The sequence below is a fragment of the Macaca nemestrina genome, chromosome 1, assembly GCF_043159975.1.
Source record: "Macaca nemestrina isolate mMacNem1 chromosome 1, mMacNem.hap1, whole genome shotgun sequence".
Classification (NCBI taxonomy): domain Eukaryota; kingdom Metazoa; phylum Chordata; class Mammalia; order Primates; family Cercopithecidae; genus Macaca; species Macaca nemestrina.
This window is the reverse complement of record NC_092125.1, coordinates 202,660,625-202,674,837: the sequence shown is the minus strand read 5'-3', so window position 1 is coordinate 202,674,837 and position 14,213 is coordinate 202,660,625. Positions and strand designations below refer to the sequence as shown.

The 14,213-nt window shown below is 45.0% G+C and overlaps 2 protein-coding genes across 7 annotated transcripts in view; one reads left to right on the top strand and one right to left on the bottom strand.

The window, feature by feature from the left end:
• LOC105494605 (small nuclear ribonucleoprotein U5 subunit 40) overlaps positions 1 to 3,659 on the bottom strand; it is a 39,606-nt gene extending 35,947 nt beyond the window's left edge. Inside the window, exons 1-2 of the mRNA XM_011763162.3 lie at positions 3,468 to 3,659; positions 82 to 211 (exon numbers count right to left, since the gene is read on the bottom strand). Of these exons, the coding sequence (XP_011761464.1) occupies positions 82 to 211; positions 3,468 to 3,608 (271 nt within the window). The 5' untranslated portion in view covers positions 3,609 to 3,659. The remainder of the gene's footprint in view (positions 1 to 81; positions 212 to 3,467) is intronic.
• A 148-nt stretch (positions 3,660 to 3,807) lies between these two features.
• LOC105494607 (zinc finger CCHC-type containing 17) overlaps positions 3,808 to 14,213 on the top strand; it is a 162,390-nt gene continuing 151,984 nt past the window's right edge. For 3 of the 6 annotated variants that reach the window (XM_071097116.1, XM_011763165.2, XM_071097111.1), the window contains exon 1: positions 13,077 to 13,197. Coding sequence is in view for 3 of the 6 variants with exons in the window: in XM_011763166.2 (XP_011761468.1) it covers positions 3,939 to 4,058; positions 4,607 to 4,618 (132 nt within the window). In the remaining 3 variants the exon portion in view is untranslated. The other 3 variants (XM_011763163.2, XM_011763166.2, XM_011763164.2) reach the window with 3 other exon arrangements.

Here is a 14,213-nt window from a genome sequence, read left to right as displayed (position 1 = left end):
CTTCTGTGGCACCCAAGATTTAAAAAAAAATATCACTCTCTGGCAGGAACAATTATTCCAGATTCAAAAACTATGCCTCACATATCAGTCGGTCAAATCCTGCAGATGCTAAGGTAGATCCGTTGGGGTGGAACTTGCAGCAGTATACTTCCCCTTCATGTCCAGAGAGCAGCATGATTGGGGCTTGAAGGGAGGAACACCTTGGAGGTCCCTAAACAAAAGAGAAGCACAAGGTAACTACTGCATACAGGCAAAGGAGACTACAAAATTAGGGGGTGGGGAGTGGAAGGAAAAGACCAGGAAAACAATGATTAGGTGGGTTTCATCTGACTCAGAGAATGGCACCTCTTCTCACATGAATGCCTCTAACTTGATACTCCCTGAAACTTTCCATCATCTACCTGTTATAATGACTCTTTTGTTCACTCTCTCGGCTCTTGTTGTATGACGAACTTTTTTTTGGAGATAGGGTCTCATTCTGTCACCTAGGCTGGACTGCATTGGTGTGATCATGGTTCACTGCAGCTTCAAACTCCTTGGCTCAAGTGATCCTCCTGCCTCAGCCTCCTGAGGATCTAGGACTACAGTCATGCACTAGCATAATGTGCTAATTTTTTTAGTTTTTGTGGAGATGAGGTCTTGCTACATTGCCCAGGCTGGTCTCAAACTCCTGGCCTCCCTCCTTGGCCTCCCAAAGCACTAAGATTATAGGAATGAGCCACCACATTTGGCCTGGCTCATTTAATGAATGACAGAACTGACTTTCCCAACAACCCTGCATGGTACGGAGTACTGGGTGAAATAGTTTTGTTTTATTTTTTGTGTGTGTGTTTTGAGACACAGTCTTGCTCTGTCACCCAGGTTGGCATGCAGTGGCGTGATCTCGGCTCACTGCAACCTCTGCTTTCTGGGTTCAAGGGATCTGGTGCCTCAGCCTCCCGAGCAGCCAAGATTACAGGCATGCACAACCATGCCCAGCTAGTTTTTGCATTTTTAGTAGAGATGGGGTTTCACCATGTTGGCCAGGCTGGTCTCAAACTCCCAGCCTCAAGTGATCTGCCTGCCTTGGCCTCCCAGAGTGCTGAGATTACAGGCATGAGCCACTGCACATGGCCTATTTTTATTTCTTATTTTTTTCATAGCGAAGGGATCCTCAGCACGGGTGAAGTAGTTTTGATTATGGTCTTGGACACTAAGATGACACTTGGGCAATTCATCTAAACATGGGCTGATATGCTCACTTGTCAAATGGGAGAAGTATACTACCCATAATCCCCAAATCTCTTCAGCACTTTCCAGCACATTCTTACTTATTTATTTAAAATATTGGGAAGGAGTCTTGCTCTGTTGCCCAGGCTGGAGTACAATGGCATGATCTCATCTCATTGCAAACTCCGCCTCCTGGGTTCAGGCGATTCTCCTGCATCAGCCTCCTGAGTGGCTGGGATTACAGGTGCCTGCCACCAAGCCCTGCCACATTCATTTAGTTTTAAAAAATGTTATGTGCAGGCTGGGCACGGTGGCTCACACCTGTAATCCCAGCACTTGGGGAGGCTGAGGTGGGCAGATCACTTGAGGTTAAGAGTTTGAGACCAGCCTGACCAACATGGTGAAACCCCATCTGTACTTAAAAAAAAAACACAAAAACTAGCCAGGCGTGGTGGTGGGCACCTGTAATTCCAGCCACTCGGGAGGCTGAGGCAGGAGAATCGCTTGAACCCGGGAGGCGGAGGTTGTAGTGCGCTGAGATCGCGCCATTCCACTCCAGCCTGGGTGACAAAAGCAAAATCCCATCTTAAAAATAAAAAGTTATGTGCTAGGCACTGGGCAAACAGCTATGAACAAAATAAACAATGGAGCTTGCTGTTCCAGTGGGAAAGGGGGAAGGGAGGAGAGAAGGTGCGAGAAAATAAGCAAAATATATACTTGGTGTCATGTGCTATAGAAAAAAAGAAGGGATGGGCAAGGTGGCTCATGCCTGTAATCTCAGCACTTTGGGAGGCCAAGGTGTGCAGATTGCTTGAGCTCAGGAGTGAAATCCTGTCTCTACAAAAAAATACAATACAATTAGGTGTGGTGGTATGTGTTTGTGGTCCCAGCTATTCAGGAGGCTGAGGCAGAAGGATTACTTGATCCCTGGTGGCGGAGGATACAGCAAGCCAGTGGTCAACACAGAGAGATTCTATCTCAAAAGAAAAAAGAGAGAGAGAGAGAGAGAGAAGCAATGTGGGTTCCACATTATGTGGTACTGCAATTTAAAACAGGGTGGTCAGGAAAACCCTCACTGAAAAAATTACATTTGGGCAAATATTCGCAGGAGCTGAATAATAAACCATGTGAACATTTGGGAAGAGCAATCCCATAGGGAGGACAGCAAATGCAAAGGTCCAGAGGCAGAGGTTTGGAAGAGAGTGTAACTGAAGCCGGGTGAGCAATGAGAAATTGGTCAGAGAGGTAAAGGGAAAGAGGACAAATAATTATAAGAATTTTGGTTTTTACTCTGGATGAAGTAGAAAGCCACCAGAAAGTTTTCTGCAGAATGTAATGTGATCCGTTGTTTAGAAGGATTCCTTTGGTTATTGGCTTGGTAACAGGTGCTGCTACAAAGGCAGAAAGTGGAAGACCAGTTAGGGTCCCACTACAAAAATGCCAGATGAGATAATAACGGCTTAGGCCATGAGGCAGTGATGGAAATGGTAGAAGTAGCAATTCTAGATCTATTTTGAGAACGGTGCCAGCAGGATTTATTGAGGAGATGAGAGGACACTCGTATTTCCTCGTTTGAGCCTAAACAGGGCATTAGAAGTGTGATCACTATTTCTATCTTACAAAAAATATAGTTAGGAGCATGGTTTCTCAGTTCAACATCTGTTTCTATCACGTGCTTGATAAGTCTGCTTTTCCATCTGCAAAACGGGCTAATAACGTTCCTAACAGGCTGCTACCAAGATCAATGGAAATTTCATATACGAAACACCTTAGTACAAGAGTCAATGAATGTTAGCTACTATTCAGTTGTTAATAATACTAGTGCAGAGAAATAAAGGGAAAAGCAACTTGCCCAAAGTCCCAAAACGAGCCAACACCAATCATTTCCCTCTTTTCCTCCCTCCCTCATTCATTCATTCTACAAAGTCTTCGGAATTTCTGTTCTACGCTAGATCCATGTTAGAGTCAGGATGCTTACGCCCGGGTCCGGGTTGTGAGCCCAAGGTTCTCAACGCTAATTCTAACGCTACCTCACAAGGAAGTCGAGAGGCTGAAAACCAGCGCCAAACGGGCGAACAAGTACTGAGCATCCGCAGGCTATGAGGCGCTTTTACAATGTTGGTGTGCTTTAACTCTAGGTAGAAACTCTCGTTCTGCCCCCCGCAATGCGGGAAGGGTCGGTGCCGGGTCACCAGATACAGCGCTCTGAGGGGAGGAAGATGAGCTGAGGGCCAAAGGCCGCCTGCTTCTTCACTTACCGCTTGCAGCAAAGCTCCCGGCGTCGCCTGCTGCTGCCCGGCTCCCGGGCCCGACCCCGCTCCCAGTAGCAACTCATGCCGCTGCCGCTTGACTGGAACCAGCGGCAACTCTGGGCCCTTACGCTTCTGTTGTTCTATCATGGCGGCAACCGGTCTCTTCAGCGCCGCCACTGACCGCGCTGCCCCCCTCAGGCGCCACGCAATTGGTTCCAGCTTAGTCCTTCCTCCACAACTTCCAGCTTGGAAGAACCAATCGGTTTTCAATATACCCATTTGCATCGCCCTCGGATAGTCTCTTGTTATTGGGCATATCTTTCTGACGTCATGAGAGTGCGATTCCAGGATTGGTGGACGGAGCTGGCGACCTCCCTAGGCGCGCTGGGTCTTGTGGGTGGAAACGCGCTGGCTGACTGGGGTCGGCGTTTAGTTCAGCGCCGGGACTCGGGGGCCTGGAGCTGACGCCTAGTACGTATGAGGAAGAGCTGGGTGGGTGGCAGCCTGAGTCTGAAGGCGACGCCTCGGTTGTGCAGTCTGAAGCTGCCCTTCTCAGCTGAGGGTGCCGATAGCAAGGGGTGGGAGGCGGGGCCCCGAGTCCCCAGCTGTGGTAAGTAGTAGCATGGGCTCCCTTTCCGGGCGGGAGCGGAGCCTTGGGGGTCTCTGGCGGCAAGACCCCGTCCCTGCGGCTCCCTTCTTCAAGAGCGCCCGTCGTGGCCAGTCCTGTGCCGGGCATTCCCAGGGAGAAAGGCCTGTGTCCCAACTTCCTCCGGCGCCCCGTTTGGCCGAGGAGGCTGACTTGTTTCTGCCACTGATTTTGCAGTTTTTGATTAGGGCCTAGTCTCTGCCCCCCTGAGAGAGACAATGATGAAGGAAATGTCCGACTCCTTCTCCAGAGCGCAGTCTTGTTGAGAAATTTGAGACTCATGCCCATGAACGTGGTCATTGCGTCAGTCGTCCAGCTGATATTTATTTAGCAGCGCGTTGGGGGTACGTCGTGAACCAGACACGGTCCCTACTCTCAGGGCGTTTAAGTCTGGTGGGGAAAACGTTAAACAATGACCTCACTAATACATGGAAATGCCTCCTAGTGCTGTTTGATGCTGAGTGCCTGAAATAAGCAGGAAGGTTTTTCAGAGGAAAAGATGCCTGCTCTGGTAGCTGCAGGAAGAATTGTAATTAATTAAGTGAAGAGGTAAAGGCAGAACCTTCCGTAGAGAACTACTTGTTCAGAGCCCTGAGGCACTTGGGAGGAAAATGACTAAAAGCACAAAGAGCCAGTGTGACTGATACAAAGAGAATGAAGGGGAGTATGGTACAAGATGAAGCTGTACGTGATAGCGGTCAGACCTTGCAGGAATTTGTAGCTTTATTTTAAAACGGATGGGATACCACTGAGCCGTCTTCCCCCGGTGGGGTGTGGTGGAGGAGGGGGCTTGATTTCTCAGGCTCAGTGGTGTGAACAGATTGGGGCTGGGGAAGCCCTAGTCGATACATGTGGACCACTTAGGATATACAGTAATCCTGGTCAGAGATGTCAGTGAGGACTGAGAAGTGGGTGGAACTGCAGAGAATTGGACAGATTCTAGAGGTATGTAGGAGGTAAAATGGGCGGAACTTGGTGAAGGGTTGATTTTAGTGAGTGAAGACAGGAATCAAAGGTAACTCATAGGTTTCTGGCTTATGTAGTTGAATAGATAGATGGTGGTACCATTCACTCACTATCACGGAATCCCCCAAGCTGGATAGGGAACACTAGAAGACGACTAGAGACCAGTTTTTTTGTGTTTTTTTGTGTTTTTTTTTTTTTTTTTTTTTTTTTTTTGCGGGGGACAGGTTCTTGCTCTGTCGCCCAGGCTGGAGTGCGGTGGCACAATCTCGGCTCACTGCAACCTCCACCTCCCAGGTTCAAGCAATTCTCCTGCCTTAGCCTCCCCAGTAGCTGGGATTACAGTCGCCACCGCTATGCCCGGCCAATTTTTGTATTTTTATTGGAGATGGGGTTCCACCGTATTGGCCAGGCTGGTCTCCAACTCCTGGCCTCAAGTATCCACATGCCTCGGCCTCCCAAAATTCTGGGGTTACAGGCTTGAGCCACTGCTCCCAGCTGAGACCAGTTTTGACTGATTGATTGATTGTGTGGGGTCATTCATGATATCCAGGAGGCAGTTTGAAACACAGCTTTGTGCTCAGAAGAGAGATTTGTGTTGGGAATATAAAATTGGGGATAATTTGTATGTATGTGAATTGAGCCATAGGTGTGGATAAGGTCACCTAAGTCAGAACCTTGACTAGTTCCAACATTTAATGGTGAAGAACAGGTGGATCAACCTACAGGAGATACAGAAGGAAGGAAGGAAGACTGGAGGAATGTTTCAGAAGCAAAAGAATGATTTGTGATAGAAACTTCTAGAATTTAAATAACATGAAGATTGAAAAATATATTTTGGCTTTTATCATTGTGGAGGTCATGGTAACGTTAGCAAGAGTTATTTTGTTGGTGTGATTGGGCAAAAAGCCAGATATGAGGCAAGGATTTGGACAAGAAAATGTAGGTAGTGAACCTACACAGTATGTTTCATAGATATGATTGTAAAGAGGAGGAGAGGATGCGCTAACCGATGGAGATAAGGGATTATCCAGGATCCAATTGAGGATACAATTGTGAGAAATTTGAGAATATTGTAGAAGATTTGAAAGTCATTGTGGAGTGTGGGAGAATGAGGTTACTAGAGAAATAGTAGGATGCAAGGAAAAAAAAATTAAAAACTTTTTTCCAGCATATTCAGTGGTTTAGTGCATACATGGAGAAAACCTGTCTGGGTATGGCAAGGACATCGCTTGCTCAAGACACATTCTAACCTCTAATATGTCTTCTCTTACTGAAAAATCTGGAAAACTAAAAACCATTTTCTAGACTCCTTTGCATCTAAGGTGAAAATTGAATTTGGAACCGAGTTAAATGTGGAGAGAAGGAGGGTATGAGTCATCCAGTTTTGCTGCCAGTCATGGCAGTAAGTTCTCCAGTCAACAGCTCCCTGGTTTAGTGACTTGCTGCAGTAATAGCCATAACTTTCTTGGATTGTGGCAAAGGTGGTGTTATTTTGTGGGTTAGGTGTTGTTCCTGGAAGTTCTGCCAAAGTCTGTTATTGCAGTACATCCCTTTCTGCTTAAATGGGTTCTGTTGTCTGCAACTGTCCCTGACCAGGTTAGAGGTACTGCCAGACAGTTAACTATAAAGACAGAGTTAAAGGGAGTTTAGGGTGTTGTTGAAATGATGGGCTATGGAATCTAAGCTGGTTTGGAAGAAAACTGAAGAAAAAGGGGAGGGCTGATAGATTGGAAGAAAATAGAGGCCAATAAATCAGGTTCTAATGAGGTCAAAGAACAGTATTCTCTGCTAGAGGATTTCTGTTTATCCTAAAAGGCTTACTCAGTTATCTGTTTAACTTCCCTATTTCCCCCAGACCCTCTTTTTCTTCCTAGCTACTACTTTTGTTTGTTTGTTTTGAGACAGGGTCTCACTCTGTTGTCCAGGCTGATTACAGTGGCGTGATTATGGCTCACTGTAGCCTTGACCTCCCAGGCTCCAGTGATCCTCCCACCTCAGCCTCTCCAGTAGGTGGGACTACAGGTATGCACCACCATGCCTGGCTAATTGTTGTATTTTTTGTAGAGATAAGGTCTTGCCATGTTGTCCAGGCCGGTCTCAAACTCCTGGCCTCAAGCGATCTTGCCGCCTTGGTCTCCCAATAGTGCTACGATTATAGGCATAAGCCGCCATGCCTGGCCGCCGAGCTTCTGCTTTAGCACTTATCACATTGCAGTATAATTGGTCACCATTATCCCTATCAGACTAAGAGGTCTTTGAGAACAGGGACGGTGTTGAAAAGGGTGGTTTAGGCCGGGCGCGGTGGCTCAAGCCTGTAATCCCAGCACTTTGGGAGGCCGAGACCGGCGGGTCACGAGGCCAGGAGATCGAGACCATCCTGGCTAACACGGTGAAACCCCGTCTCTACTAAAAAAATACAAAAAACTAGCCGGGCGCGGTGGCAGACGCCTGTAGTCCCAACTACTCGGGAGGCTGAGGCAGGAGAATGGCGTGAACCCGGGAGGCGGAGCTTGCAGTGAGCTGAGATCCGGCCACTGCACTCCAGCCTGGGCGGCAGAGCGAGACTCCGTCTCAAAAAAAAAAAAAAAAAAAAAAAAGTAGCAGAACTCTTTTTTTTTCCAAGTGAAATCTTACACAGCATTTTAATGTGTAAACTGGATCAAAGCAGAATACATTGTTACAGCAGGCACCCTTCCAGTAATTCTCACTCACTCCGCCTTTCACCGTCGCCCACCAAAAGGCTGGGATATTAACTGTGAATCAGTAATAATTGGCCTTTGCCTAATTACTGAGGAGAAGCTTCTACCCAACTGCTCTGAGTGGGACTTCCCCCAGCTCTAGTTTCTTTAGGGGTTCTACTCCCCCAGCCTTTGGTATGGAGGCTCACCTCTGGTTGGTTGACTTAGAGCCAGCCTCATTGGTCTCGGACCTTGTGGTGACCTAGATACCTCAGAGTTGACTTTTTTTTTTTTTAATCTTTTTGAGACAGGGTTTCATTTTGTCGTCTAGGCTAGAGTACAGTGGTATGATCACTGCTCAGTGCGCCCTCCATCTCTTGGGCTCAAGTGATCCTCCTGCCTCAGCCTCCTGAGTAGCTGGGACTATAGGCATGTGCCACCATGCTGAGCTAATTTATTTTATTTTTTGTATTTTTAGTAGAGATAGGGTTTCACCGTGTTGTCCAGGCTGGTCTTGAACTCATGACCTCAAGTGATCCACCCACCTTGGCCTTCCAAAGTGCTGGAATACAGGCGTGAGCCACCATGCCCAGCCATAATTTTTTTTTTTTAAAAATATTTGTGTAGATGGGGTATAGCTATGTTGACCAGGCTGGCCTCGAACTTCTGGGCTCAAGCATTCCTTCCACCTTGGCCTTCGAAAGTGCTGGGATTACAGGCGTGAGTTACTGTGCCTAGCCTGGAAGTTGACTTTTTTAGAATAAATTTGGATTAACTAAGGAGCCTCTGGGTAACCACGGTAGAACCCTAGGTTTCTACAGAATTTGAAAAAAAGTTTTATATTCCATGTTTAAAAAATGACAACCATTTACTTTCCTGAAATTGTACACCTGTTATAGTTATACCCCCTTGTTCATGGGGGATACATTTTAAGACCCTCATTGGATCCCTGAAATTGTGGCCACTGCTGAACCCAGTTGCTATCAATTGGAAGACGTTTCTGTTTGTATTTTCTACCCACAAATTTAATGCCTCTCCATCTTAACTAAGCATTTATCATACACTGTGGCTGTAACTTTAGCAGTTTAAGGTGTAACAGCAAAACTAACATGAATGTTTTTTTCTTCCTCACAATTTCAGACATTGAGGATTCATTGTTACTATAGATCTTAGCAACCTTAGCATACAATTTTTTTCTCCTTGAGAACTTTCACTTTTTCACTTAAAGGAATCACTTTACAGCTTCTCTTTGGCATACCGAAATTGCCAGCATTACTACTCTGCTTTGTGGCCATTATTAAGTAAAGAAAGGATTATTTGAACACAAGCAGAGATACTTCAACATCTTGGTCTGATAACCAAGATGGCTACTATGTGACTAATGGGCACTTAATATACACTAAGTGACTAGTGTATGCAGCATGGATACGCTGGACAAAGGGGATGATTCAAATCCCAGATGGAACAGAGTGGGATGGCACAAGATTTCATCACACTAATAAGAACAACATAATAGTATTAAACTTATGAATTGTTTATTTCTGGAATTTTTCATTTGGTGTTTTTGGACCGTGGTAGACTGTGAGTAATGGCAACTGTGGAAAGTACAGCTGTGGATGGGGGGAGTACTGTACTGTTGTATTTCAGGCTTTCCCTCAAAAATGCATGCCAGTTTTTTTGAGATAAGGTCTCACTGTGTCGCCCAGGCTGGATTGCATTGGCATAATCGTACCTCACTGCAGCCTTGATCTCCTTGGCTCAAGTGATCCTCTTGCTTCAGCTTCCAAAGTAGCTGGGATTTTAGGCTGATGTCACCACACCTGGCTGATTTTTTTCTTTTTTTTCTTTTTGGAGACGGAGTCTCGCTTTGTCGCCAGGCTGGACTGTAGTGGCACGATCTTGGCTCATTGCAGTCTCTGCCTCCTGGGTTCAAGCAATTCTCCTGCCTCAGCTTCCCAAGTACCTGAGACTACAGGCGCGTGCCACTACACCCAGCTAATTTTTGTATTTTTAGTAGAGATGGAGTTTCACCATGGATGGTCTCGATCTCTTGACCTTGTGATCCACCCAGCTTGGCCTCCCAAAGTACTGGGATTACAGGCATGAGCCACCATGCCTGGCTGATTTTTTCTTTTTTAAAGTGGAGATAAAATCTCGCCATGTTGTCCAGGCTGGTCTTGAACTCCTGGCCTCAAGTGATCCTCCTGCCTTAGCCTCCCAAAGTGCTGGGATTACACTCCTGAGCCACTGCACCTGGCCCCAGTTTCCTTCTTGAAGAATTGCACAGGGTTTCTTAGGCCACTGTTCTGCAGGAGGTGCAAATCTGGGAGCACTAAACCTAGCTTTTTTTTTTTTTTTTTTTTTTTTTTTTTTTGAGACGGAGTCTCCCTCTGTCGCCCAGGCTGGAGTGCAGTGGCACGATCTCAGCTCACTGCAAGCTCCGCCTCCCGGGTTCACGCCATTCTCCTGCCTCAGCCTCCTGAGTAGCTGGGACTACAGGCGCCCGCCACCTCGCCCGGCTAGTTTTTTGTGTGAAACACGGGGGTTTAACTGTGTTAGCCAGGATGGTCTCGATCTCCTGACCTTGTGATCCGCCCGTCTCGCTTTTTATATACTGATCACAGCAGAAGTCTGTAAGCAACAATGTAAATTCATTTCTGCTTTTGACCTTTTTTTTTCTTTTTTTTTTTTTTGAGACGGAATCTTGCTCTGTTGCCTAGGCTGGAGTGCAGTGGCCCAATCTTGGCTCACTGCAGCGTCCGCCTCCCCGGTTCAAGCGATTCTCCTGCCTCAGCCTCCAGCGTAGCTGGGATTACAGGTGCCCGCCATCATGCCTGGCTAATTTTTATTTATTTATTTATTTTTTTGAGATGGAGTCTCACTGTGTCACCAGGCTGGAGTGCAGTGGCGCAATCTCGGCTCACTGCAACGTCTGCCACCCAGGTTCAAGCAATTCCCCTGCCTCAGCCTCCCAAGTAGCTGGGACCACAGGTGTGCACCACCATACCTGGCTCATTTTTTGTGTTTTAGTAGAGATGGGGTTTCACCATGTTGGCTAGGCTGGTCTCGAACTCCTGACCTCAGATGATCCACTTGCCTTGGCCTCCCAAAGTGCTGGGATTACAGGCGTGAGCCACTGCATCTGGCCTATGACCTTTGTGTGCAGAGGAACAGCTGATAGATTAAGATGTTTGAAGTTAATTTAGATGTTTCAGCTGCTGGTGCCCCTGTGGATTCTGTATGTTTCAAGTATTGGAGGGATAATAAACATCTCCTAATAGAACCTGATAGCTTAATAACTCCTATTCTAGCATGTGAGATAAGGGATACTGGACAGAGGGAAGGGACAGGCTAGAGATGAGATTGTATTGCTATGAAATGGAAGAGGCAGGATTTAACCAGAATGTAAAACTTGGAATTAACCTGTTCATGAGCTATTTCTCAAGAACTGACGAATCTGCCTGTATTATCTCTGTGTACTTTAGTAAAGTAATAAAAAGACACTTTGGCTGACCTAAGCAGAAAAGGGCAAGTTTATTATAAGGATATAAGATTGTCTTATGGAACTTGAGGACAAGGGTGTTCCTGAGCTATGGAATAATACTAGAACAAGGGTTTGGATGTCCTGACAGGATTTTCTTTCATTTCTGTTTCAAGTGAAGCTGTCTACTTAATGGATGGTCATTGTCAATCAGGAATACTTACCAAAAGCAGCACATCAAGTCATCCTCTGAAAGTGAAAGGAAGCAGTGAGGGTTGAGGAGAGAAGAAAGTATTTACCTGTGAAAACACAAGAAAAATAATTTCAGGTTTTACTGGTGTCAAGTGTAATTGGGAGGAAAGAGAACTTAGGATAGTACCATTAGATTTATCTTGGCAGTGATTTATCCAACAGAGTAAAGAGGCATGTTTAAGAGCTGCTAGATTGCTGGTTTCCTCTCTGTTTAAAATCGGGAGACTGAGCAAGATTATCTCTAAGGTAAGTATCCAAAGCTGTAAGTTTTGCTACTTAGGCAGCATCAGCATCACCTAGTAGCTGGTTGAAAATGCATTATCTCAGGTAACACCTCAGACTGAACTGCGATCTGCATTTTCACATAATTTAGATATAGTTAAATAAATTTGGTACATCCAACAATGGATTATTAGGTAGGTGTTAACAAAAAGTTGTGGATGTATATGAATTGCCATAAGAAAATGTTAATGATTTCATGATTCCATTAAAAAACCACTTCTACATATTAAAAAAAAACTAAGAATATAAATCAAATTGAATTACAGATGATTTAATTTTCTTTCATTTTCTTTATTATTAATGTATTAGCTGAATTTTTTTTATTATCTGAAGTTTTACAGTGTGTATGTGTGTTTCAATTTTATCAAGAAAAAAATTTAAGACCTTTTCTCTTTGAAGTCATTTCAGATTTAACACCTAGCATAGTAGTTAAGAGAGTGGACTCTGGTGTCAGCCAGTTTGACTCCCCATTTCCTGGCTTTTTGACATGCTTAGTAATTTGACTTTTGGAGCCTTTGTTCTCTCATCTGTATAATATAATAGTAATATAACCTACATTTTAAGAGTTTTGAGAATTTTTTTGTTTTGTTTTGTTTTGTTTTTGAGATGGAGTTCACTCTATTCCCCAGGCTGGAGTGCCGTGGCGTGATCTCAGCTCACTGCAGCTTCCGCCTCCCCAGTTTAAGTGATTCTCCTGCCTCAGCCTCCCAAGTAGCTGGGACTACAGGCACCCACCACCTTGCCTGGCTAATTTTTGTATTTTTAGTAGAGATGGGATTTCGCCATGTTGGCCAGGCTGGTCTGGAACTGCTGACCTCAGGGGATCCTCCCACCTCAGCTCCCACAGTGCTGGGATTACAGGTGTGAGCCACCATACCCAGCCTGAGTTTTGAGAATTAAATGAGATTGCATGTCTAGTGCTTAGCACAGTGCCTGGACATAGTAAGTGCTCCATTAATGTTTTTATTTCTGTTATTCCATTTTTTTGAGATCTGGTCAAACATACTTACCTTCTTTTCCCACCCTCCCCCAAAATTCTTCCCCTGGCAAAAAAATAGCAAAAATAGCAATTTAAAAAAACAAACACAGCAAAATTAGTAGCCTAATAGCCTTGGGTAAGTAATAAATTGTTAAGAAATAGGATCAAGGTTTCCAAAATTCCCCACAATTAGAATAAACAAAAGAGATTTGGATAAAAGTGTATGGTATTAAACCTAGTGGTATTATTCTGTAGAGAATAGCTGTGGATTATGTGCATATTCATTTCTTTAACGCAGATATCTAATTGGTGTCTAATTTCTTTATGACAGGACACTTGTGTTAGCTTTAATAGAAGAGAAATGGAGGAGCCATAGAATATTAAGGATGAATTCGGGAAGGCCTGAGACCATGGAAAACTTGCCTGCTCTCTACACTATTTTCCAAGGAGAGGTATATTCTTTTGTGCTTTGAAAACTCACCATTTATGTTAAGAATAGATTGAGGGTGACAACTGGGTTTGATGTTCCTGTCCACTTAAGTCTGTCTCGAGTATTACAGCTTAAATGGGAAGGGCCAATGGAACATGTGGCAATCACATGTGCCTTCTCTAAGCTCCAGATATTTAAGTGTGTAGTTGACATCGTCAGTGGAATACCAGCATGTCTAATTTATGTTTTAAAATTAATTTATTTTTTCACTGCTGTGGTTTGGATGTGTACCCTAAAAAGCATGTTTTGGAAACTTAATCTCCAGTGCATCAACTTTGGGAGGTAGGGCCTAGTAGGAGGTATTTAGGTCATGAGGGCTCCACCTCCTGAATGGATTAATGCCAATTATTGAAAGACGTGAGGCTGTGAGTTTGATCTCTTTCTCTCCTTTTTTTTTTTTTTTTTTGAGATGGAGTCTCGCTCTGTCGCCCAGGCTGGAGTACAGTGGCCGGATGTCAGCTCACTGCAAGCTCCGCCTCCTGGGTTCACGCCATTCTCCTGCCTCAGCCTCCCGAGTAGCTGGGACTACAGGCGCCCGCCACCTTGCCCGGCTAGTTTTTTGTATTTTTTAGTAGAGACGGGGTTTCACCGTGTTGGCCAGGATGGTCTCAATCTCCTGACCTCGTGATCCACCCTTCTCGGCCTCCCAAAGTGCTGGGATTTCTTTCTCTCCTTACCCTCTTACCTTCCACCATAGGATGACACAACAAGAAGATTCTTGCCAGATGCTGGCACCTTGCTCTTGGACTTTCCAACCTTCAGTACTATGAGCCAAATAAATTTCAGTTCTTTATAAATTATCAAGTCTCTGGTATTCTGTTAAAGTAACACAGAACATACCAAGACACTCAACAAATTGTTTCTCTTCTAGACGTTTTCACTTCAACAAATAGAACCACTATCCTGCAGGTTCCCAGACTATACATATGGCCATCATCGTTGAGTTCTCTTCTTGATTTGATTTTGATTTTCCCTCCC